We start from the raw sequence: 23,697 nt of genomic DNA on the forward strand, positions 1-23,697 counted from the left end.
TACTCATTTGGTTCTGTATTCACGCATGATATGAAAGAGGTAGAAAAACAAATGTCCAATATTTAACGAAAAGTGAATGACCTTGAATAGCATTTTGCCCATGTATAACATGCACTATTTGCACAATGGAAGTAATTGCCCGAGTTCTGTACCTTAGTGGGATCTTGAATAGATCTCAAACCCCCCCCCCCAATCTGCCCCGATAACGTGTCTCGATCCATGAATGTGTGTGAAGTTTAGCTACTGCATGAAAGTGAAATGTACTGGTATAAGCTTGTCAATGGCTGAAACACAAGATTGTCAATATTATATATAATGTATTTATAATGACACTTTAACATCAATCAGCATCAAGTATTTATTTCACACACTGTGAGCTATATTTTACTGAACTTAAAAACATTATTAAATGTATCCACCAGGCCCTAAACATAATGTTAGGACATGTAAAACAGTATTATAGCTGAGTAAATAGTAACTATTCATAGACTCCGCTTGAGTGTGTTTCACCTTTTTTTAAGGCTTGGGGGGGGAGGGGTGACCTGTCAGCTTTCCAAGGTGCTGAGAACACAGGCTTGATACGTGAGAATGAGGAGGCAGTGAAAACAAACCGATGAAACCTTTTCCAAGTGGACGCAAAATCGTTACTCGGCAACACCGTTTCATTCTGACGAAACAACACCATTCCATTAAAGCGCAAATTTGAACTTAAAGAAAAACATACATATAATCAGACGCATAATGAGTTTACAGTTAAAAATGCACGATTACCGTCATTTAAAGGAGGAATTTCCTGTGTCATGGAAGGATTTAAGTACTAAGGATGCAACGTTTGATTATATTAGTGTGTTTTTTTATATATTAAAACTGTACTTAAAATTTAAGATTGATTATTGGATCTTGAATGTGTAAACACTTGTTGTAAATTCACGTGTGCTAAATAGAAGTTGTCTATCATTTAATAATCATTGTAGTTGTTGATTATATTTTATTAATTATATTTAATGCTCTATCAGTCGTGCAGCAGTACAACACGCATAACTCATCAAGCAATTAACATAGAAATTCTGCTTACTAGACATGCAAAGCGAAACGCTAAAAAGGGCCACGAAGTGTTTCTCTTGGCACTTTTTCGGCTGGATGCTCTCACCTAACATCAGTCATAGCCACCCAAAAAGAAAATCACTCAAAACTATCATTTGCCACGCTCCTGGTCGCAAAGACGGAAGAAGGAAAAAAAAAAACATCTCCACCGTTGACAGATTACGATCTGACAAGCGCTATATAAGCAAAAGAGAATAAAAATCGTATGCATTTCGTGCTTTGGTACTTTGGTCGCCCGGTTTTGACGTGCGGCTGGGTTCTTACAGATCCAGGAGAGCAATCCTCTATTTTTCTCTCTCGCCGGCTCCGGCGCTGCGCGCTTTAACCACGCATGTGTTCATCAGTGCTGCGGCAGCGTGCATCAGCTCCTCTTTGACCTCACACTTAATCTGCATTCAGGCACAAGCTCAAATATTTCCTGCCGCTGGATTTTAGAGTGCTGTTGCATTTATGTAATTTCGGGATTTTCCCCTTAATAGCCGCGCACCTCGCTTGTGAATTTTCTTGTTGCCTCCGTAGCATCGCACCACAGCACGTCTTATTCCGACCCCAAATGCTAATACAGCCCGCTATGTGCGTAATGTATCACACCGAAGGAACACACTAAAATAAAGGGACACGTCCATCCGCTATAAAGAGAGGAAAAGGGAAGATGGTGATCATGGCTCCTCCAAATCTCTTATTCTGCTCAAACGCGATGGCGAAGCCTGCTTCCTTTATAAAGATCATTCTCTGGGTATTTATAATCGCCCATCTTCCTACAAGGTAAGCCGAAGATGCATCGTTATTAAATTGACACCGTATATCTGCGTGGTCCGGCACCGATTGGGGGAAATCCAATACGGTTTATGTTCTTTAATTTTCTGAGATGCTTTCTTTTTTCCTTTAAGGAAGTGCAATCGTGTCGCCGTGTTGTGTGTAGCATCGCCTCTTTATGATCCTAGTGTATTTGTGCGCACGCTATAAAAACAACGAGCTGACTTGTATTCGTGTATTGATAATATCGGATCTTTATGTATTAAGATGCATCGCAGACACAAAATAGGGCTTGTCTGACGACAGATATTTCTTGTGCTTTTCGTCCGTGGAAAGATTATCACGCTTTTCTGGACACAGTATATTTTTATGACTAGAATAGAAATGAAAGTAAACATGTAAGTGATGACAGGCATGTAGCGTAAATTGACTTTATGCTTGCAGCTTTTGACTACGGCGTTTGCGGAGGTGTAATGTTAAGGTTTGTACGTTTGGAACACGATCTTAATTCTCAGGATTTATCAGGCGCAAATGTAACAAAAAAAAACAACCTCAAAATGCGTTTTGAGCTGAATCCCGGTGCATGTTGGCGCGGCGGCTATGCGAAAAAAAAGGAAAATCGGCTTTAAATTCCTTGTCTCTTCTGCTTAGTGATATGATGCTTTCCTTAGCAGGCCCGTCGATCTCCTCTTCTGATAGTAAAAAACATCACAAAGAAAGGGAGACCGGCATGGTCTGTAAAAAAGATACACGGCGCCAAATAGGCTGCATTTTAAAGGAATCAGGGAAAAAAAGAAAGAGGGACAGATGTGGACGCCACTGCTGGCCGCTGGATACGTGCCACTAAACGCGCCGCCGCACCGAGCGCTTAAGAAGAGATGCATGATCTGAAGGCTCTTCCCGCATAAGTTTGCTGCTCCCAGGCTGAAAATGGAGGGTATCACAGATAAGCCGTTTCCCCTCCCTTACTCCAGCGGTGGAGAATGCAGCCATACAGCTACGTGGCCTAGATTGAACGCAGCTGCACCAAATATCTCTTTGCATATTAAAATCGGCAAATTAGTTCTAAAACTAATGGAACGTCCCCTAAACATAGTGTATGGGCCATATCATTCATTTTCGTTCCTCATCCCTATGACATGCTGTTTAGTTTGCTTGAGGGAGGTCTAGATGGTACCCTGGACGTTAATTATCGTTGAGATTTCCTCCATGCCCTGACCAGGCGGAGCTTTCCGCTGGCCCTGTCTTATGCCCCTGCGGTTTTGTGATGTGTGGTGGTGCTCTGATGCCGTGTGGGACTTGGCCATTTTATTAGTGTTGTATAAGTTCGCTGAGTTAGCTCGGGGCGTAATGAAGGTGTTTTGATAGGTCCCGGCCAGATCGAGCTGAGTTTCAGACCTCTTTGGATGTTTGCACGTGGAAGGCATGGTGGCTTGGAGAGAAGTATAGTGCAGTACTTTAATTTCTGCTTAGTACTTACTGCATTACTTGTCCTTAAGTGATTATTAATATTAGTCTTCAAGAGGCAATGTCAGAGGTTATTAATATTGGGCAGTATCAGTGTGATTATTCAAACGTTACATTGAATTAGACCCAGATGATTAAGGACTGATAATTGTATTGTGATCTCTGTCATGTTCTTGAGCTTTTTTCTAAAAACAAAAAAGAGAAGCTGGACTCACTGTAAGTGCTAACAGGTTTTTTGGGCATTTGTGCATCTTTACAAATAACCATATGACCCCAATTTACTGTGTTCTCCATCACTCTGTCTTTCCCGCAGAAGTTGCTCCTGCCCTTTTGCTTGGCAAATGACGAAAATTTGCTGCCCGCACAGAAAGAAGTCCCTTCATTAATGTTCCCAAGATCCATAAATGCTGGAATGCACTATTTCTAGATAGAATGAATCCATAGACTATAGTGGCAGATGTATCAATCACCTTGCGTTGTATTGTTTTATCACCAGAAAGCTTAAAATCTGTTCTTTTTAAGAGTAAAACAGCAAGCCTAGGTCATCCCTGAAGGCCTCACTCCCCCAGCGGTGTTCCGTGGATGTGATTCCCAAAGCTAAGCCTATCTGACTTGGTTTACAAAAACGAAAGATGGACTAGTTCCCAGCGAGGGAACTACACCTTATTTGTAAACAGGATAAATGCATGGCGGACGACAGCGGAAGGTACGGTGAAATTAAAACTGCAAGCTTTTTTTTTCTTCTCTCTGCCTCTCTCTCGGGGTCTCACGGGCGTGACGTGGAGGTGTCCTTGTCTGCCGAAGCGGTGCGGCAACTGCTTTTGTTTCATGATCCTCGATCACCGCTGACGTTCCCAACTCTAATAAATCCACTTCTGAAGAGGTTTCACAATGAGCTGCGCTAGGCGTTCTGTGTTTGCAGCTCGCAAAAAAGCAAACGTATGTTTTAGAAATGTTCTCGATATACCTGTGCCTGCACCAGCATGTACAGCGACAATTGGAAGCTTATGATCTCCCCCAGTGGAGTGCCAGTAATGATCTTGTACATCATATGAATTGGTCACCACAGGCAACTTTGGGACATCGACAGAGATACAGCAGTAAATTTTCTCCTGCTGTCATACCAGACTTGTCTATTGATCTCTTAGGTTCTATACAACTTCTCAAGGTTTTGGTTGTAGGGAGTTTGGAAACAGTGAAGGGTATCGAGAAAGTTCGTGTCGAATTTTGGTTGTCCCCCTTCCTGCTGCTTGTCCCACGCAAGTTTTTAATTAAATGTAAAATTGAACATGAGCTCTGTTACCTGGCAAGAACAACAAGCTCGATTTCCAACTGATCTGTGCAGCTCCGATGTAATATCTTTCAACAGCTGGAAGAGCAGACGGCTGGTCACATGACCATCAGCCACCCACTATGACTGAACCAGGCCCATATACTGTGTTTTGCCGTCATGGCTGTATGGTGTGCAGGGATGTACGCACCTCTTTGTCACTCCTTGTTAGCGTCACCGGAGAAGCGTTCGCTGGATCTGCGTGTCCAACGGACGCGTCAAGAGCTGTAAATACTTCTTCGCTCGTTTCCCACATTTCTGGGGTAGACAGGTGACATGTTTAACGTCATTTTCTCTTGTCAAGGGAGAGTGTAATGCAGAAAATATCCCCTTCACTTCTTTTTCACATCCCTGTGTTATATGTGTAAAATGAATATATGTTTTGTGCTCGAGTCAGGGGTGAAATCACGCTGAGGGAAACATAACCTTCAGTCCTGAAGGCTGCACTAAGTTCAGGAGCACTTTAAATCCCGCCACCTACAGTATGGCGCCCTCCAAAGGCCTGGAGGGTCAGACCCACTGGGAGGGCTAAGAAAATAACATAAAATGCTGTTGTACTGCTACAGATGCTTTTTAAGGTTGGTAAAATGGAATATAATGAGGCATCCAGCACTATATGACCACATAAATCTATCTTCTAACCACTTATTCTGGTCCAGAGAAGCTAGGAGGGAACGTGGAGCAGCCATGCAAACATCACGCACAGAGGGAGGAGGCAGCGTGACGCCCTGTCATACACCAACATAAGGAATTAACTCTGAGTCGATTACTGTTGTCCAGCCAGAGTTCTCTGCTTTTCTTCCTTGTTGTGAAAAGCGCTAAGAAGAATTTGATTGCCTGAGGCTGATATACCCACAAAACAAATAACCAGACTTCAATTAGTACATCCTTTATGTTTACGGCGTATAACACTTCAGCAGATTGCAGTCATTTTGGCAGATACTCCTTGTATACATCATTTACCACAACGTGATTTAATCAGACCCATAGTCTTGGCATCCCATTTTTTCTCTTTATGGTTGTTGATATCAACATGACCAGTGCGAGGCTTTATTAAATTACATTTAAACTCTGATAGTCGTCGTCCAGATTAGAGGCGGAACTTCAGGGCCTTTATGTAGCAGGATATTTACCTTCCCTTCTTGATCTATGAGCCCCCACCTTCCCTCCCCCCACCCCCAGGCCTTGTAGAATGATAGGTCATTCATGGGGTGGTTGTGTCAACAAGACTATCACATAGCCAATCACCGTGATGTCAGTTGAGGGGGGATCCCGTTACATGCCGCCTTCTCTCTAAGGGGTCTGGAATGGAACAGGCCAATAAAAGCATGTCTCTTGTCTTTCCAATAATATATTGGCAAATAAGTCATATTGGTAAACTTTTTCTCTTGGCTAATGCACATGTGACTTAATTTGGAACATGCACATGTGGAGTTTGCATGTTCTCCCCGTGTTGTTGTGGGGTTTCCTCTGGGTTCGCAGGCCCCCCCCCCCCCCCCACAGTCCAAAAACATGCTGAGGTCAATTGGTCATAAATGTAACTGCCGAGTCAGCCATGCGATGGGTTGGCCCCCCATCTTGGGCTGCTCCCTGCCATGCACCTGTAGCTCCTTAAATAGGCCGCATAGGACAAGCGGGTATGGAAAATGGAGGGATGAAAGAATGGGCGGAATGGCAAGGAAATAGGAAATAATATTAAATAATATTGACACATACAATGTAATGATGAAAGTCAAAAGATTTTATTAGGAACAGCCCTGACTGCTAAATTAATTCACGATAAATAATTCTGTCGATAAATATGTAGCAAACCTGATTAGAGTAGCTGAAATCACTTTGAATTCATCCTTCTTTCTTGTTATTATTGCTTCTTCAAAGGGACAGAAGCTTCTTTTCCGGAGTGTCTGTATATCGTCACCTTGGCTTAGGAGGCATTTACGCAATAACAGGGTAATAACAGTGTTTTGTAAGGGATGACATTTTAATGAAGCTTAAATTGATTCTTGGGGTAAGGTTTGTTTTGATTGCAATGCTGCTTCTGTTAGCTGTTCTTTCTTGGATACTTGGGGTTGCCGCTCTGGTTATACGGGTAATATTCTCTTGCTTGGATACTTGGGGTTGCCGCTCTGGTTATACGGGTAATATCCTCTTGCTTGGATACTTGGGGTTGCCGCTCTGGTTATACGGGTAATATCCTCTTTCTTGGATACTTGGGGTTGCCGCTCTGGTTATATGGGTAATATCCTCTTGCTTGGATACTTGGGGTTGCTGCTCTGGTTATACGGGTAATATCCTCTTGCTTGGATACTTGGGGTTGCCGCTCTGGTTATACGGGTAATATCCTCTTGCTTGGATACTTGGGGTTGCCGCTCTGGTTATACGGGTAATATTCTCTTGCTTGGATACTTGGGGTTGCCGCTCTGGTTATACGGGTAATATCCTCTTGCTTGGATACTTGGGGTTGCCGCTCTGGTTATACGGGTAATATCCTCTTGCTTGGATACTTGGGGTTGCCGCTCTGGTTATACGGGTAATATCCTCTTGCTTGGATACTTGGGGTTGCCGCTCTGGTTATACGGGTAATATCCTCTTGCTTGGATACTTGGGGTTGCCGCTCTGGTTATACGGGTAATATCCTCTTGCTTGGATACTTGGGGTTGCCGCTCTGGTTATACGGGTAATATCCTCTTGCTTGGATACTTGGGGTTGCCGCTCTGGTTATACGGGTAATATGCTCTTGCTTGGATACTTGGGGTTGCCGCTCTGGTTATACGGGTAATATCCTCTTGCTTGGATACTTGGGGTTGCCGCTCTGGTTATACGGGTAATATCCTCTTTCTTGGATACTTGGGGTTGCCGCTCTGGTTATATGGGTAATATCCTCTTTCTTGGATACTTGGGGTTGCCGCTCTGGTTATACGGGTAATATGCTCTTTCTTGGATACTTGGGGTTGCCGCTCTGGTTATAGGGGTAATATCCTCTTGCTTGGATACTTGGGGTTGCCGCTCTGGTTATACGGGTAATATCCTCTTGCTTGGATACTTGGGGTTGCCGCTCTGGTTATACGGGTAATATCCTCTTGCTTGGATACTTGGGGTTGCCGCTCTGGTTATACGGGTAATATCCTCTTGCTTGGATACTTGGGGTTGCCGCTCTGGTTATACGGGTAATATCCTCAGGATGTCATGAAGTTTACATGCGGCGACAGACTGAGTTACAGCCTGTAACATTATCCAGAGAGGACTCGAATCCTTCAATGTTCCCGTGAATTCTGGCACATCGGCATTTATGCTATTTCAACGCAATGAAATCCTTTCCCATACACTGCTATTCTCATCAAATTTGGATAAAGAGACTGTTCTGTCACTACTTTCCTGCTCCTTTCCTGGCTTGCTGTCATGTACGGAGTTTCAGCATCAAAAATGTAAAATGCAGTCAAGCGAGGTTTCAGGACTGACGTGCGAGTTCATGTATTGCACATCCCATTGCAATAAAGGTCAATGTCACATTTGTCTCAGTCCTTGCATTTATTGTCTGCTGTTTTCACAATCCATACATTATTAAACATCCAAAATTATACACATATCATTTAAACTGAGCCCTAGAACCTTCCTGTCCCCATAATTCAAACATACTGTACCTTGGGACATTAATTGCTTATAAAAGCTGCATATTTGTTTCCCAGCAAGCTAAGATGGCACACAGACAAATGTACATTTGGTGCAATTCCAAGTGATATTTTATTTCTCACTCATTGCTGCATTTCAGGGCTAGAGTTTAATTCCAGGGGAATACTGTCTTCTGTATTTCACCCCTTACTTGGGTGCAGGTCTGGAACAACATAAGATGCAATGGAGAGGCAGGACTGCAAAGGATTTACGATTCAAATATATTACAGCATGAATGTGGATCTTATGTGGGCACCACTGGGGAAAGCCTAACATGCAGTTTATCACCAAGCGATTGCTCCGGCCAGTATTGTATGCTACAGCTCGCTATTTAGGTTATATTTAGCCACTAGTTTTATGTACATGCAAGCGTGTACAACAGCTATAATAAACACCATAGAAGTGCATCTTTGTCTCTTTGTTTATTGGTGTCTTTCATTTGCTTTATCTGATAAATTGCTTTTACCATCTTTCTTTGGAGTCCACGGCATGATATTTCAGTAAAGTTAGCAAAATATAGCTATCGTATATTTTTTCCTTTTAGTATAGAAAGGTTTCGGAATGAAGGACTTTCATCCTTTTTATTAAAGATTCTTAGATTCAATTTAATTTAAATTTTTTCATTTTTAATAATGATACGCTTTGGTTTACGTCGCTGCATGTAGCATTAGCATGTAGCACTGTCCCATCTCAGTCCTTTGGCATTTCAGGCACACAAAGCCAGTTCTGCCCATATCGTACTCCAACATTGTCACTTCCCACCTCTGTCCCAGTCGCCGGTTTGATTGACGATGCCAGATCCACAAGAGGCCGAGCTAAGGAGTGGCGGGAGACATCAATCGTGGTTCTCCCAGGCCGCCGGATCACAAACCCAGCCCTTGGTGACATGCCTGTGTGGTCAGGTTCTCAGTTCAGCACCAATGGCCAAATCTTGCAGAAGAATAATGAGAACAAATGAAACGACTATAAAGGGGAAAGACCAGAGATTTAGAGTGAAACAGGCATCTCCACAAGATTTGCCGAGGGACGTATAAGTGCAGATTAATGCTGGTCCCCTGTTAAAGCCCGTAGTTAGATACCACGTTATGGTAATGTAGGATTTTTTTGCTTCTTATTCCTTTGACGGCTGGGACGTTTTCTTTTCGGAAGTGGACTCTCTGGGTCTAATCCGCCATGTTTCCTCATCAGCTCTCTCCAGACTGACAATGACGACGACGAGGTGACCAACAAAACGTGGGTACTGACTCCGAAGGTCTACGAGAGTGACGTCACGCACATCTTGAACAGCTTGCTAGATGGCTACGATAATAAGCTGCGACCGGACATAGGGGGTATGTATTAATATCATCATCATTATTATTATTACTATTATTATTGGTGTTGTTATTAGGTATCAAAGGTTTCAGTGATTTTCAAAGGTTTACGTGGTGTGGATTCCTGACACTAAAACCCTAAAATGTAATAATGCCAAAGTTGCCCGCAGTACTGTGGCACATCGCTCAGTAACCGCAGAGACTTTGGCCCATATGACTTCCTGTTGTTCATTCCTGCATCGTACAGAAATAACTCTTTGTCCTATTGTCCCCCAGTGCACCAGTCCCCTCAATTCAATTATCACTCAATTCAATTAAATTCAATTAGTTTTTATATATCGCTTATCAGGAGTGTCGCCCCAAGGCACTTTACATGGGTGTGTTGTGATACATTACAACATCATTAAGACAGAACGATAGAAAAACAGGGGAAAAGAAAGACAAAGAAAAGAAAGGGAAAAAAGGCAGATGACAATGGAGGAGAGGATCCAAAACCTCCCAAATGGGGAGGAAGATGCTGAGAACGCTTGCTAAAAGCAAGGTAGACTGTGGTCAAGGTCACGCCAAAGTCCATCAATGAGTCCGTTCTCCATGCCGGCCTGTGACTGAACCAGGACTCAGCTCAGATGGTGCCCACCCCGGGCACCGTCCGGACATGTGAGAAGGAAGGTGAACATGGGGGGGTCAGAACATGCACAGACACATTAAATGGACGCTCAAAGTAGATAGAAATGGCATGTCCAGCGGCACCAGCAGCCACAGTGATGTTGCGTTAGGTTGTGGGTAATAAGCTAAACTGAAGTAATAGGTCTCCAGTCGAGATTCAGAGACTGAAAGATTCGGCATCCCGAACATTGACTGGTAAACCACTTCATAATATAGCGGCCCAATAGCAGAACGTTTTGCCACCAACTGTCATTTTATTTTTGTGTGGAACGGCAAGGAAACCTGCATTCTGTGAAACTTTAAGTAATTCTGTTAGGCAGGCAGGTGCTAGACCTTTAAGTGCCTTATATATAGGTAGAAGAAAAAGAAGCCAATGCGTGGAACTAAGAGCAGGGGGGTATGTGCTCCAACTTCCTGCTATCTGGTGACGATTCCAGCTGCTGCATTTTGAATACGCTGCAAGGTGTTTAGTGTGCAGTGTGCGCTCCCAGATAAGAGCATTACAGCAGTCTAACCTTATGAATACAAAGGCATGTGTCAGTTTCTCAGTGTCTTGAATAGTAAGGAATCGTCATAGTTTGGCAATGTCGCATAGCTGTAGTAAGCACATATTCCATATTGCATCCACATACGGTTTGAATGAGGCATGTATGTAAGATGCCAACTAGGTTGTGTCCTGAGCTGCTGAGGGAAAAGTTCAGCCCCTTGGAGTGGAGTGTGGAGATTATAATATTCCTATCTGCAGACCTGCCTCCACACAACAGAACCTCAGTTTGCTGAGCATTTAATGATAAAAAGTTTTTAGTCGTCTAGGTCTTTACTTAATTAGCAATTAGCTGTGACAATAGATACTGAGATGATAGGTGTAACTGAGATGTACAGTACTGTGCAAAAGTCTTAGGCAGGCAAAGAAAATAATGTTTAGATTATCCTTGTGTTGCTGTAAAACTATGATATTATGCCTGTCAAAGTGTGTCCGTTTAGCCATTTCAGAACCCCTGCTAAAATCATCCTAGTATTTGCAGCGACCGTTCAGTGCAGCCATGTATTTTTCTACTTTGGCCACTAACACACCTCATACAGCTAGTCAATCTCTCACTGACTTTTTAAACCGACATATTTAATGATTTAATTGAGCTGTCGGTGAAATTTAACAAAATCATGGAACGGCTGAGGTGCCCCTGAGGAGAAGTTTGGGAACTGAAGCGGTGTTCATCTAGCCATCCAGCTAGATATCAGTAACCTTTTAGAAAACAGAAGAAATTATTGCTAGTTTTTATTGTCTTACTCTTAATTTGCACACATTCTAATGTTAAATTGTGTTTTTTATTCTAAGCCAAAGTACACTTGCTATCCAGATGAACAGCTTTAAACATTTCTTTCGACTGCCTAAGACTTTTGCACAGTGCTGTATATTTGGGTGTCTGAGTGATGATTAACATTTTCTCATTATGTTACCTAATGTAGAGAGAACACAAAGGACCAAGGACTGATCCATGTTTGTTTAACTGGTGACATAGACAGCGGAGTGCAGTTATTCAGCACTTGAACATGTTGATAATGGTCAAAAAGGACTTAAACCACATCAACACCATTCCACACAACCTGACATCAAATTTACGTCATAGGGGTAATATGGTCAACCGCGTTAAAGGCTGCACTAAGGTCCAGAGGCATTAGCTCACTCGTGCTGTTAGCAACAGTTGCCATTGTTGCGTCATTTACGACTTTAATTAAGGCAGTTTCAGTGCTGTATCCCGGACAGAAGCCTGACTGGAATCTGCCCAGTATATTGTGTGTCTCCAAGTATGACTGAGGTTGAGCAGCGGCTATCTTCTCTAGAACTTCGGGTGAGAATGATACAATAGAGAGAGGTCTGTAATTACTGAGCTGCTTCGGATCTAAACTTGATTTCCTCAGTAGTAGTCTGATTACGGCTACTTTAAATCGGTCAGGTACATCGGCGGAGGACAGGGACACGTTCATTATAGCAGTTACAGATCTTGTCAGAACTCCCAAGGATTCTTTAAGAAGTTGAGTAGGGATTGGGTTCAGTGGAAAAGTGGTCGGTTTGGTTTTAGTTATTGTTTTTAACTCCTGTTCACTGATTAATTCAAACACAGCTTGATTATTTGCTATTTGTGAGCCATTTGAACATGTCCGAAGTCTAGTGTTTGTAATTAAGTCCACGGAATGTTCATTGCCAATATTACTTGGTAGCAGAGGTTCAGCCTTATCTCTTAGATGAGTCGTTGCCTTAAAAAGGTAGCGAGGGTTATTTCGATTGCAATCGATAAGGCTAGAGTGATATGCTGAACGTGCCCTATAATGGGCGTGCTTGTATTGTTGCCGGCTGAATGACAAAGGTGATTAGAAAATGGTCAGAGGAGGACTTCTTCCATAGAAATACAGATGCATAGACTCCACGAGTGATAATCGAGTCTAGTGTATGGTTATGCACAAGCGTCGGTCCCATTACGTGCTGGTAACATTCGACAGAGTCCAGGATGGACAGGAGACATTTGCTGAAGGCTTCAGTTTCTATGTCCACATGTATATTGAAATTTCCAAGTATTATAATATTCTCTAAGTTAATAACTAAGTCAGTAAGAAGTTCCCCAAATTCAGCCAGAAAGAAAGTGTATGATCTCAGTGGTCTGTATACTATGAGAATATAGATGTGCAGGTCGGACACCATTTGAACTCGCATTGCTTCAAATGTTGCAAAATCTTCTATAATTTTGGGTTCAACTTTTAACATTGAGTCAAAAATAGCTGCCAGGCCGCTCCCCGTGCTGAGAGCCACATGGTTTCTGTACAAAAACTAAACTCCATCAGGTGAGGCTTCAACAAGAGCTATAGTGTCTCAGTCTGGGTCAGGTTTCAGTTAAAAAACACAGGTCTGCACCAGTGTCCAGCACCATATCATTAACAAGAAGCGATTTGTTTCCTAAAAAGCGAACCTTCAGTAATGAGCATTTCATGGTGGGTTTATGTTGTGGCTCGTTTAATCTTATCAGTGGGATTGATATTAAGTTATCGGCACAGAAATCTCTAGTGGAACGTTTAGGTCTAAGTCTTGGTCTAATAATAGTTACTATATTCTTTCTAGGCTCATTCAGTCCTTTTTCCAAATTGTTGGTAGATTTAAGGATTGCCTTGTTATGGATAATGTGGGTCATAGACAGATATGAGCAAAGAGTGGAAGAATGAACTTTCTTCGATTTAAGATCTCAGTTGTGCTCTCAGGCATTTTCATTACATAAATGATCCCCTCCAATCAAGATGGAGGCCGTCCCATTTATAAAAGCCAGGCCGTTCCCAAAAAATTATCAATGAAGTCTATGTTTGAAGATCCACACCAAGTCTCTAGCCAGCGGTCTAGGGAAAGTGGCCTACGATAGCTCACATCCCCTGTACGGCACACACCCTGCAACCATATCACAAGAATTTTATTTTGTTCCTCGGAACAGAAGTGGCAATAAAACTTCAACGTGTGACAACAGAACTTGAAATAAATATGATGATGATGTCACATAGTCACCCGTTAAATATTCTTGATTTGTCACACCCACGCCATTCCATGCGACAGTTTCAGGAATGGTTTGACAGTTGTTGATATGCAGAGACATTCACACAGGTCATAATCAACAGTCACTATCATCGTGTCATAAATCTTCTGTAATATTTGGCTCCTTTCACTCTGCGGATTCTGGAAATTCACCTATTTTCGCACTAGTGGATTTATTTCTCTCGTAGCAGTATTGAATTTGTTATTATCCAAAAGTACGCAGAGGATGTTGTGCGCATTATGTTTGTATAATTTTAGTCATGACTCACACCTCCCTCCTCCCATTGTGTTTCTGCCACTATCAATTATTATTAGATGCCAGGGAATAAATGTGGGCAAGTCCTAATCTGTGTGTCAAGCCAGCATAATATGTTAAACAGCAGGACTATATATCAATGTGTCTTCCTGTAAAAAAGTACTCTGTCTCTTTGGTGTTAACGTTTCACATTTATCATCAGTAGGAACCACGCAATGGTTCGTTGTTGTACTGAAACTCGGGCTGCAGAATATGGCGTCCAGTGAGGCGAGATGGGATGCTGCAGAAGATCAGAGCCCAGGATTATACCGAGCTGTCAGTCACTGTCTGATTTAACCCAACAGGGAACCGGCAAAGAGAGTGATGGGGAAATGGGTTAAACCACTCGGTGACTGATGGCGACTCACTAATCCCGCCCACTGGCATTTCTCCGATCGAGCTTTCCTGACTGGCCCTGAACGACGAAATGCCATAACACAAATCCATTTGTGCGGTTTCCTCAAAGTGCAGACGCTTCTACCTGGTTGATATTTCCTCGTGCGGCTTGGAAAATGCTTCCATTCGGATTTATCGAAGTCTTTTTGCAGTGAGATTAGGCTCCCTGAACCCTCCCCTCTACTGCTTTGTGGCACCTGGGGTCTAGCTGGGCCACCATTAGTGCCAGAGGTCAGTGGGAATAAGTGCCTTTTTTATTCATAAGACTCCAGGCTGGACAGCTGTGATTTTTTAGCATCATACTCGCATATTTAATAACGTATTTTGTTATATAGTTATAACATCGCTTGCTATTTCAGATATACTATTCCTTTCTTAAATGAAGAGCAAATTTCGTTTTTGAGAAAATGTTTGTGCACTTTTTCGGATTTTATGTGGACTTTTGGAATTTTGGAAGTTCTTCATTGGATTACTTTTGGACAGAGGGAGTTTCGTTCCTAAAACTGTAACATATGGAGAAGCCTGTCTTCAGGTGATTGGTCTCATCTCGAAACCACAAATAAAAAAATTCGGACTGAGTCTTCAGATTAGCTCCTTTGGTGTGGCCCAAACGTGCTTGTGTCCCATGTAAATGAGTCATCCTCCGAATGAGGTCCTGAACTACAAAAGCATGTGCGTCACGTGTGTGTTTAGCTCACCAACAGCAGTCCAGTTGAACCTGATTAGTGTTTTGCTTAAAATAAAATGATGTGGGAGGCAGCCAGTCTGGTCAATGTGCTGTTGCCTGCAACATAAAACCTTAAGAGATGTGCACTCTGGAACTACTGGAACTAACTGTAAGGTGTGTCCTCTGTTTTTTTCCCCTGATTTCAGTGAAACCAACTGTAATCCACACCGATATGTTCGTGAACAGTATCGGCCCAGTGAACGCTATTAACATGGTAAGTCAGTCCTCCTGTACCAGAGATCTCAGCGAATCTGAACGAGCTGCAGACAAACTGCAATATGTTCCCACCCTTTTGGGGCAGAGGGGTGATGCTGTAATCGTTCATGTTAAATTATTTACCGTGTTCATTAGCTCAAAGCAAATGTTTCAGGCAAACATTTTAATAAGCTTGATGTCAATGCATGTGCTTCTGTTTGTCCTAAAGAACTGAAGAAATAAGTGAAATACCCAACATTTAATTTGATTAAATTGACGGTATAAAAAAAAAATCCTGTGCAATTTTGTATTTCGCCACTTGGGTATTACGCACAATAATGTAGTAACGGTTATGTATTGCTCAGCAAATCCTGCTTTTCTTGCATGATTACAGTAACTAGTTTGCCATGTAGTCAGAGAGCACACACTCACACACACTCACGCAGGAATCGGCAGGTTTTTTTTTGTTGTCAGGAGGAAAGCATGCATGAATATAGGGAGACGGTATTAATAATCTCGTCATAAAGGTGATGGAAACCGTGAAACAATGGGCCATCGATGAAACAGGGAGGTTGCGGGATTATAATATTTTAAAGTACAGTGTGACATTCGGTTCCAGTCTTTTAATGCATTACTCAATGATTGGTCCTCGGAGTGACCCCTCCCCATTGCTCACATATTAAAAACATCATTGGCTAATGATAAATTTAGCCCTTCTGTATGAATTATGGGTTCTCTTGTGTGCCCCCATCCTCCGCCCCCCCACCCTTTAAAAATTCTAGAATTGCCCTTGGCTGTTTTTTCCAGCACAGAAATAAAACATGCACACTATATATATATATATATATATATATATATATATATATATATATATATATATATATATATATATATATATATATATATATATATATATATATATATATATCCTTACATTATTTAATCAACAAAGATTTATGGGAAAACTGGAACTGCACTTTTATCATTTGCTTAGGTCAGCTACTTAGCTATTTTTCAACAAATTTTTCAGTTGCCGTGTATTTATGGCACTACACAGCATTTTCTTTTTTCCCATATAGGAGTATGACATCACCGTTTCTTTTTTTCATATTTCATTACATTGGCGAAGGGACGAGATCCGATTTGCGTGCGGCGACTAAGCTGTTATCCGCGAGGGCCGGGCCTGCGCTTGGCGCATGGCGCAGCACTCGAGATTCCACATATCCAATCTAGATGAATGACACAGAGCTTCCCCGAGCCGCGATTGGCTTTCGCTCCATTTATATGTTCTTCCCCGATGTCACATGAGAAAGTTAGCAAGTTTTAGATGTGTTTTTGCGAGAGAAATTCGCTCCTCCACACCCCTACGCTTATTAGAGCTAATATTTATGAATGTAGATGAATGAGATGGGAGTCTTCCTCAGTTTTTGATTGAGCAGATAGTATGATTTGAATTGCCACGGATATTGTGTTTTATTTAACGTCATACGTGACACACGGGTGCAGCTCGTTGTCTGCCTAAGCTCTGCAGCAATGTACACTGTTAATACCTCTGCTCGCTCTCACACCCAAATCCCTAGCTTTTTGCCAGCATTTCACTTTGAAGCTAACGCCCAGTATGATTGCAGAAAGCCAGAATAACGCTAAACGGAATGTCCTGCAACCTCCCTTCTTTGCTTGTCATTGTGCTGTTTTAGGTGGGCATTCATAGCACGACCTCTAAGGTTGGTCTCTTAGCGAAACATTTTTAATAATAATAGCAAGCAATATTATGGTGACCCAGACAGAAGCAGCTGCAGGAGGTGTCTTCTCTGAGCTCGGGGAGGCCATTCGTTGTCCTCTTAGACCTCATATTCTTGGGTAGAAAGATTCAAGGTTCTTCAAGTCAACTGAGTGATTCATCGGGGGGGGCAATGGAATGTTAGCAGAAAAATCTCTTTTTCCATCAAGAACACATACGTATTCTCTGGGTTATGGAATGTCATCTTCTAGTTGGTAACAAAGGACTTTATCTCTGCAATGTTTTATTTTAAGAATGACATATCCATTAAGCTTGTATTTGCTATCATTTTGCAAAAGAATAATTGTGATTCAGTTATGGCCAAAGGCAGCAAGTTCGAATTCTTTGGTAGGCTATAACATAAAATTTACATCAATGTGTAATGAGTACCAAGGACACCTTATCTTATACAGATTAGCCATGGCTCTCTTTCCTGTAATTTGACGTTTGGAGTTTTCATCCAGTGACTAGATGTTTTATCATAAGAACTGGAATTTGAATGTCCTTCTCCAAACGTTTAGGTACAGTGAGCCAGCGGCCTTTGACCAACATGAAATCCTACGCTACCATTAATTGTTAATGTCACTTCCAAACAGGAGTACACCATCGATATATTCTTTGCCCAAACGTGGTACGACAGGCGTCTGAAATTCAACAGCACGATGAAAGTGTTGCGACTCAACAGCAACATGGTAGGAAAGATCTGGATCCCCGACACCTTCTTCCGCAACTCCAAGAAGGCCGACGCACATTGGATCACTACACCCAACCGCATGCTGAGAATCTGGAACGATGGCAGGATCCTCTACACCTTGAGGTAAAGCTGATATTTGTCATGTAGAGGGGGGCTTGGGACAGAGGGGATTTAGGTTATGTAAGGGAATGGATTCACAGTGGTTCGTCCTCGAATGACAGTGAAGGATTCTGTGCGACATCATTGGTGAATCATGATGGGTTGACGTGCTGTTGGGTGCTCCTCATGGTGATGCATCGTCACCCCTGAGCACTGTGCGCGATCTCGGACAAGCGGCACTCCGACACGGCCTGGAATGCAGCGTCCTCCTCACGAGGCTACCGAGGGGCCCGTGATTGATGCTCCTATTTTTCAGCTAAGACCTGACTGTGAGCTTTTAATTGCGGCCAGATAATGCTGAAAGAAATATGACATGACAGAATGAAAATGCATGAATGGGAGGCGATATTTCTGTGTCACGGGATAGGGGTGGCGACGTTCACCTCGCATGTACTGCGAACGGCTGCTTGGATTGCTCCACGAAGCCCCCCCACCCCTCCAGGCTGATTCAAGGCTGACTGGATGATCTCAGGGAGATGGGGATGGGGGGGATGGCGGGGGTCACATCAGCTGCTCGCCTCTAACCGGCCTTGTTTTCTTCGTTCAGGTTGACCATCGATGCCGAGTGCCAGCTTAAACTGAACAACTTTCCGATGGATGAACATTCCTGCCCCCTGGAGTTTTCAAGCTGTAAGTCTGGCCTCATGCTCACCCGCGTTCAGATGTGAGCACAGTTAGGGCGGCGGCAGAAGCCAAGAACGACCCCCTATACCTCGTTGATGAAGCCATCATTACGTTAACTGGAGCTGCTTGCCCAGTTTCCATTCCTTATTCCACAGGCCAATGCACACATAGGTCTGCAAAGAGAAATCAAGAGACCACGCTTGATTTCAGATGAACGCAATGTTTTTGTACTTTGTCTTCTTGGACAGGGGCGGGCAGATGGGTTATAGGGTATTCTAACTCGTCATGTAGTATTACAGTTAAGGGGACAAACACCAAATTTTCAATGTTAAAAGCTCCAGAGAGAGACAACAGGGAACAGCTCAAATAATGGGAAATTGTGTTCATTTATCATCAAACCACTTATCCAGTATAGGGAGCTGAGATTCTGTCCCAGTAAGCAGAAAGTCCGGGGACGTCCGGAATGGGATGTTGGGGTGTCACAGGGCACACACAATCACGCACAGTTTAGAGCAGGGCTCTTCAGCCTTACTTATGGTGAGAGTCACTTCTACAAAGACAGTAGTCTGCTGAGCTATATGGTTGATGCAAGATTATATCCGGGGGGGGGGGGGGGGGGTTATCCAATTGGCAAGCCAATTAAATTTTGTCTTGGACAGTTAAATCCCTTGTACACCAATGTAGACATGCAAGCAAAGTAATTGATCCTATTTCTAAAAAGTGTTACGGGAGTTAATCATTGGCTCCCTGCGAGCAACTGTGTCCTCACGAGCGACACACTGGCAAGTCACTGCTTTACCTAACTGCAGATTTTGGGGGTATAGGAGTAACACCATGCAGTGTAGGGAGAAAAGTCTCCCAGCACATATTGAAGGGATAGGATGCAAAGTACCCCCCCCCCCCCCCCCCCCCCCGAGGTAATAGTATAACTGCCATGCAACCCAAGAAACCTGTATCATAACAACTGGTATTTATAAAGCTAATGAAAGACTTGGCTCTATCTGGTGCCTGAAATGGAATTAGATGCAGTGCATGAGGTGCTGCATGACGCGGCAGATCGTGTGTGCATTTATAAACAGCTCTCCTAAATGGCTGCATGGCAGAGTGCTCTCATTTTTCAGTAAGGAAAATGCAGATCAATAATTCATTCCTAAGGGAAGCCGACAGAACGATGGATGGAGCCTCATCACCGAGGGCTCTTGAGAACCTCCTGACACTTTTCCAAACAGCCGTGACTTAAAGGCTCATCATTCCCCAATTACAGCATGCCCATGGGCTCTTCAATTAAAAAGCCCATTAGCCAGGCCTTCTGCGGGGTTTTTACCGCATAACACGTCACCTGTTCGCCGCGTGCTGGTCCCTGGGTGCCCTAAGGGCCGCAGCTGGAGTGAGGATCGCAATGCAGCCAACATGCGGCAAACCGCCGCCTTCCTGAGCTGGCTCGCGGCGTTCTGGTTTCGCCCGGTGACGTCGCGCCAACCCATCGAGGTTTACACTGTTGCTCGTGGTGAGGCTTTGGACCGGACAGGCTCTCCCAGTCGCCAGTGTCTCCTCCCTTCCTCCCCCAGATGGCTACCCCAAGGAGGAGATAGTCTACAGGTGGAAGAGGAGCTCCGTGGAGGTCGGCGACATCCGATCCTGGAGGCTGTATCAGTTCTCTTTCGTTGGGCTGAGGAACACGTCGGAGATCGTGAGGACGGTGTCAGGTACAGGCTGCTTCGGCTGCGATGGCTTTCTGTCACGTTATCTGTGTCCTGGTTCGTTTCGCTCTAGCATCCGTCCATCCATCAAGCAATCTATCCATCCATCTTTCGGCTGCTTATTCACTAACAGGGTCTGTTCCGGACAGTGTAGGAGACAAAGCAAAATTAAACCTGGGATGGAATTCCCGTTAATACTGAACGATCATCATAGATAAATAAGCAAAAATTGAATTCACCACGCTGGTGCACTGGACAACGTTAGAGAGTCATTAACACATACACTGTCAAACTAAGCTAAATGATTACCTGAAAGACATAATGGCCTGTCGTGGAGGCTCCAGCATTCACGTGCGTTTTTTAGCATCTAGCTTGTGAGGTGGCCTCTGAATTTGTTCAGAGTGGTGTGTCAGCCTCAATCCCCCCCCCCCCCCCCCCCCTCCAGACGGCAAACATCCCTATTTAGATTCATCAACATCTGGTTTTTTGTTTTTTTTTGTTTGGCGAATGACGATGAAAATGTCTCCGAAAATGAAACCTAGCCTCAAACTCAAAGGGCGTGCTATAAATCATTCTGTTTAATCGGTCAAGGTACGGCAAGACTCGCTAAATGATGTATATCCTCTAAAGACGTTCTAGAAACGCGCGCTATGATTTTCCATTATCGTAAATATGATAAGCACTCTTGTGGTCCCACCATAACAGCAAGTATGAAGCATTTTAAAGAGATATTTTTATTTGTCGGTCTTTTAGCTGCTAGCTTGGGTGATTATACTGGCCAACAAAGAGTTTGTCACAGAACATGTAAGGGGTGCATTTTATGTGCTATTTATGTGCATTCTATGCTATTATTTTTGCTCTCACTCGTGGTTTTTGAGTGACATCATTAGGCTATATTGATAGTATATGTATTATATGCTATATGGATAGTATATAATTAAGATTATATGGGTATATTAAAGTTTCTGGAAAAGTGTATTTTATTTTTCTGAACATTTTTAAGACTTTACAGAAGGATGCAAAGTACACTCGACCCTTCTGCATCGCAACTTTCCCCATGATGGTTTCGATATGTGGCGAGGTCGGCATAAGAATCGGAATGGGATTTCTTTCGGGACACTTTAGGGATTTTACGAAAGCCACAGACGACACACGAAGGCCAGCAGATGTCAAGCATGTTTACGGCATCCTCTCACGTGATATCTCCCAGTGATCTCCCAGTGATCTCCCAGTGATCTCCCAGATGGGTGGGGGGGGGGGGCTGTGCCCCTGTGCCCCTAACCTTCGGTGTGGAAGAGTTGACAATACACTAAGTCTGTTTTGTCTGGGTTTACAGGCTGTGACACATTTGGACATATTGAGACAGGGTTCTGCTCTCTCTGATGTCGCAAAAAAAATATCCAGGTGGGTTGAGTCCCAGTGTGCTTGGTGAATTTCGCTGGACCCTTAAGAGGGATGTTCCTGAGACCCAGTACAGCAGAAAACCATACACTTCTGCCTTTAATATAAATCACTTCCACCATGCACATATCCTATACATATATATAGCATTACGTTCAACTGTATATCACTCAAAATCCTTGCATGATAGAGAAATTCCGATTAGATATTTGAATTCAGCACATAAAGTGTAAGAGTGCTGTATACACTTAGCTTCTCTGCAGTGGGTTTAAATCCCTTTTTTGCGCACCACCCTCCAACCCTTTTTGCATTGCTGGCATAAATATTCGGCGCACTCTCTGTTTCAGTGGCTATGTCAATACAGAAATGAGCTGCTCCTACAGAGAGTCACGCAAACATGATGCCTGAACAGGTCACTGCGCTGTGTCATGGACCCGGTTTCTTCCATACCTTCCGAACAAGATTGCGATAATAAGGACAATAGGGCAAAAAAAAATAATAATAAATCGTTAATATTTTACGACCGATCTTTTTTTTTTTTTTTTTTTTTTTTTTTATTATAGTATGAAATTTTCATCTTAACCATGCCTGGTTTCTTGTTAGTGCCCAGGATCTGCATGGGAGCTGAGGGTGTGAACGTGCGCTTAACATGTGTCGTCCAAAGAAACATCAGAATAGTGAAAATGCGATCAGAGAGTGACACTGTCTGTCCCCCCCCCCCCCCTTGGTATAATTTAACTGTTTTTCTTGCAACCTAAAACACGACGCTTACTTTCCTGAACTCACACCCATAACGTACGTTAAGCTACAATTTCCCATGTGGTGTTTAAACTTAGCGCATTTTTTTTTCTCCCTGTTCTTCTGTAGAGATGTTCTGGTCACACTTTGTAATTCATTAGATTGCACTTGCATATATCTCTCACTTGATTGTTGGGAAAGACAAGGATTTGTAACCCAGAGCTGAGGAATCCATGCAGATTTAGAGCAAATGTTACTCAGTGGCTGGGATAATAGATAGCTTTTTTTGTATTTTGTAAAGTAATTCTCCTCTTCTGTGAGTGTGTGTCTCTTTTGATCATGCTGTGCTTTTTGATGGCTTGAAATGTAACAAGGTTTTGTCTGGGTGTATTTCAGTCTCACCTGTTCTCCCGCTATTCTCAGTCCTGGTCGGAGGCCGAGATTCTTATGCCATTAGTGTTCTCCTTGCTCGCCTCCCTCTCTCTCTCTCTCTCTCTCGCTATTGAGTCTCAGGACCCATTTGCGACCAAGACCCCAGCAGGGCGCAGTCCAGCTCACCCTCCTGGTATTCATTTGTTTCAACCAATGGGTTCAGTACAATGTGATTGTAACTCTTCATACACAACTGTTTGGTTGAAACCAAATCTTGGTCTGGATTTTTACTTTCTCGACCTCAACTCTCCACCTCTGCAAATGATCCACAGTGAGGACAGATATTGTTCAAAATAAACATTTTTCTCACGGGGCCCTTGATTCCATATGGGATTATTGCACCGTTAATCTCTTTGGGGATAGAGTGATGTATCTAGGCAAGGGACGTATACAGTTGATTGGTTCCTGGAGTGCCCCCTCCCGTGTCACTCCATCCATCCATCCATCCATCCATCCATTTTCCAAACTGCTTATCCTACTGGGTCGCGGGGGGTCCGGAGCCTATCCCGGAAGCAATGGGCACGAGGCAGGGAACAACCCAGGATGGGGGGCCAGCCCATCGCAGGGCACACTCACACACCATTCACTCACACATGCACACCTACGGGCAATTTAGCAACTCCAATTAGCCTCAGCATGTCTTTGGACTGTGGGGGGAAACCGGAGTACCCGGAGGAAAC

The 23,697-nt window shown here is 43.3% G+C and overlaps 1 protein-coding gene across 2 annotated transcripts in view; it reads left to right on the forward strand.

Moving 5' to 3' along the window:
• The first annotated feature begins 1,344 nt into the window (after window positions 1-1,344).
• The window catches only part of gabrg2 (gamma-aminobutyric acid type A receptor subunit gamma2), a 42,679-nt gene continuing 20,326 nt past the window's right edge, over window positions 1,345-23,697 (forward strand). For both annotated transcript variants that reach the window (XM_048995427.1, XM_048995428.1), the window contains exons 1-6: window positions 1,345-1,869; window positions 9,515-9,657; window positions 15,441-15,508; window positions 17,866-18,086; window positions 18,670-18,752; window positions 20,315-20,452. In XM_048995427.1, coding sequence (XP_048851384.1) covers window positions 1,757-1,869; window positions 9,515-9,657; window positions 15,441-15,508; window positions 17,866-18,086; window positions 18,670-18,752; window positions 20,315-20,452 — 766 coding nt within the window. In that variant the 5' untranslated portion in view covers window positions 1,345-1,756. The remainder of the gene's footprint in view (window positions 1,870-9,514; window positions 9,658-15,440; window positions 15,509-17,865; window positions 18,087-18,669; window positions 18,753-20,314; window positions 20,453-23,697) is intronic.

Source organism: Brienomyrus brachyistius, chromosome 24 (genome assembly GCF_023856365.1).
Source record: "Brienomyrus brachyistius isolate T26 chromosome 24, BBRACH_0.4, whole genome shotgun sequence".
NCBI lineage: Eukaryota > Metazoa > Chordata > Actinopteri > Osteoglossiformes > Mormyridae > Brienomyrus > Brienomyrus brachyistius.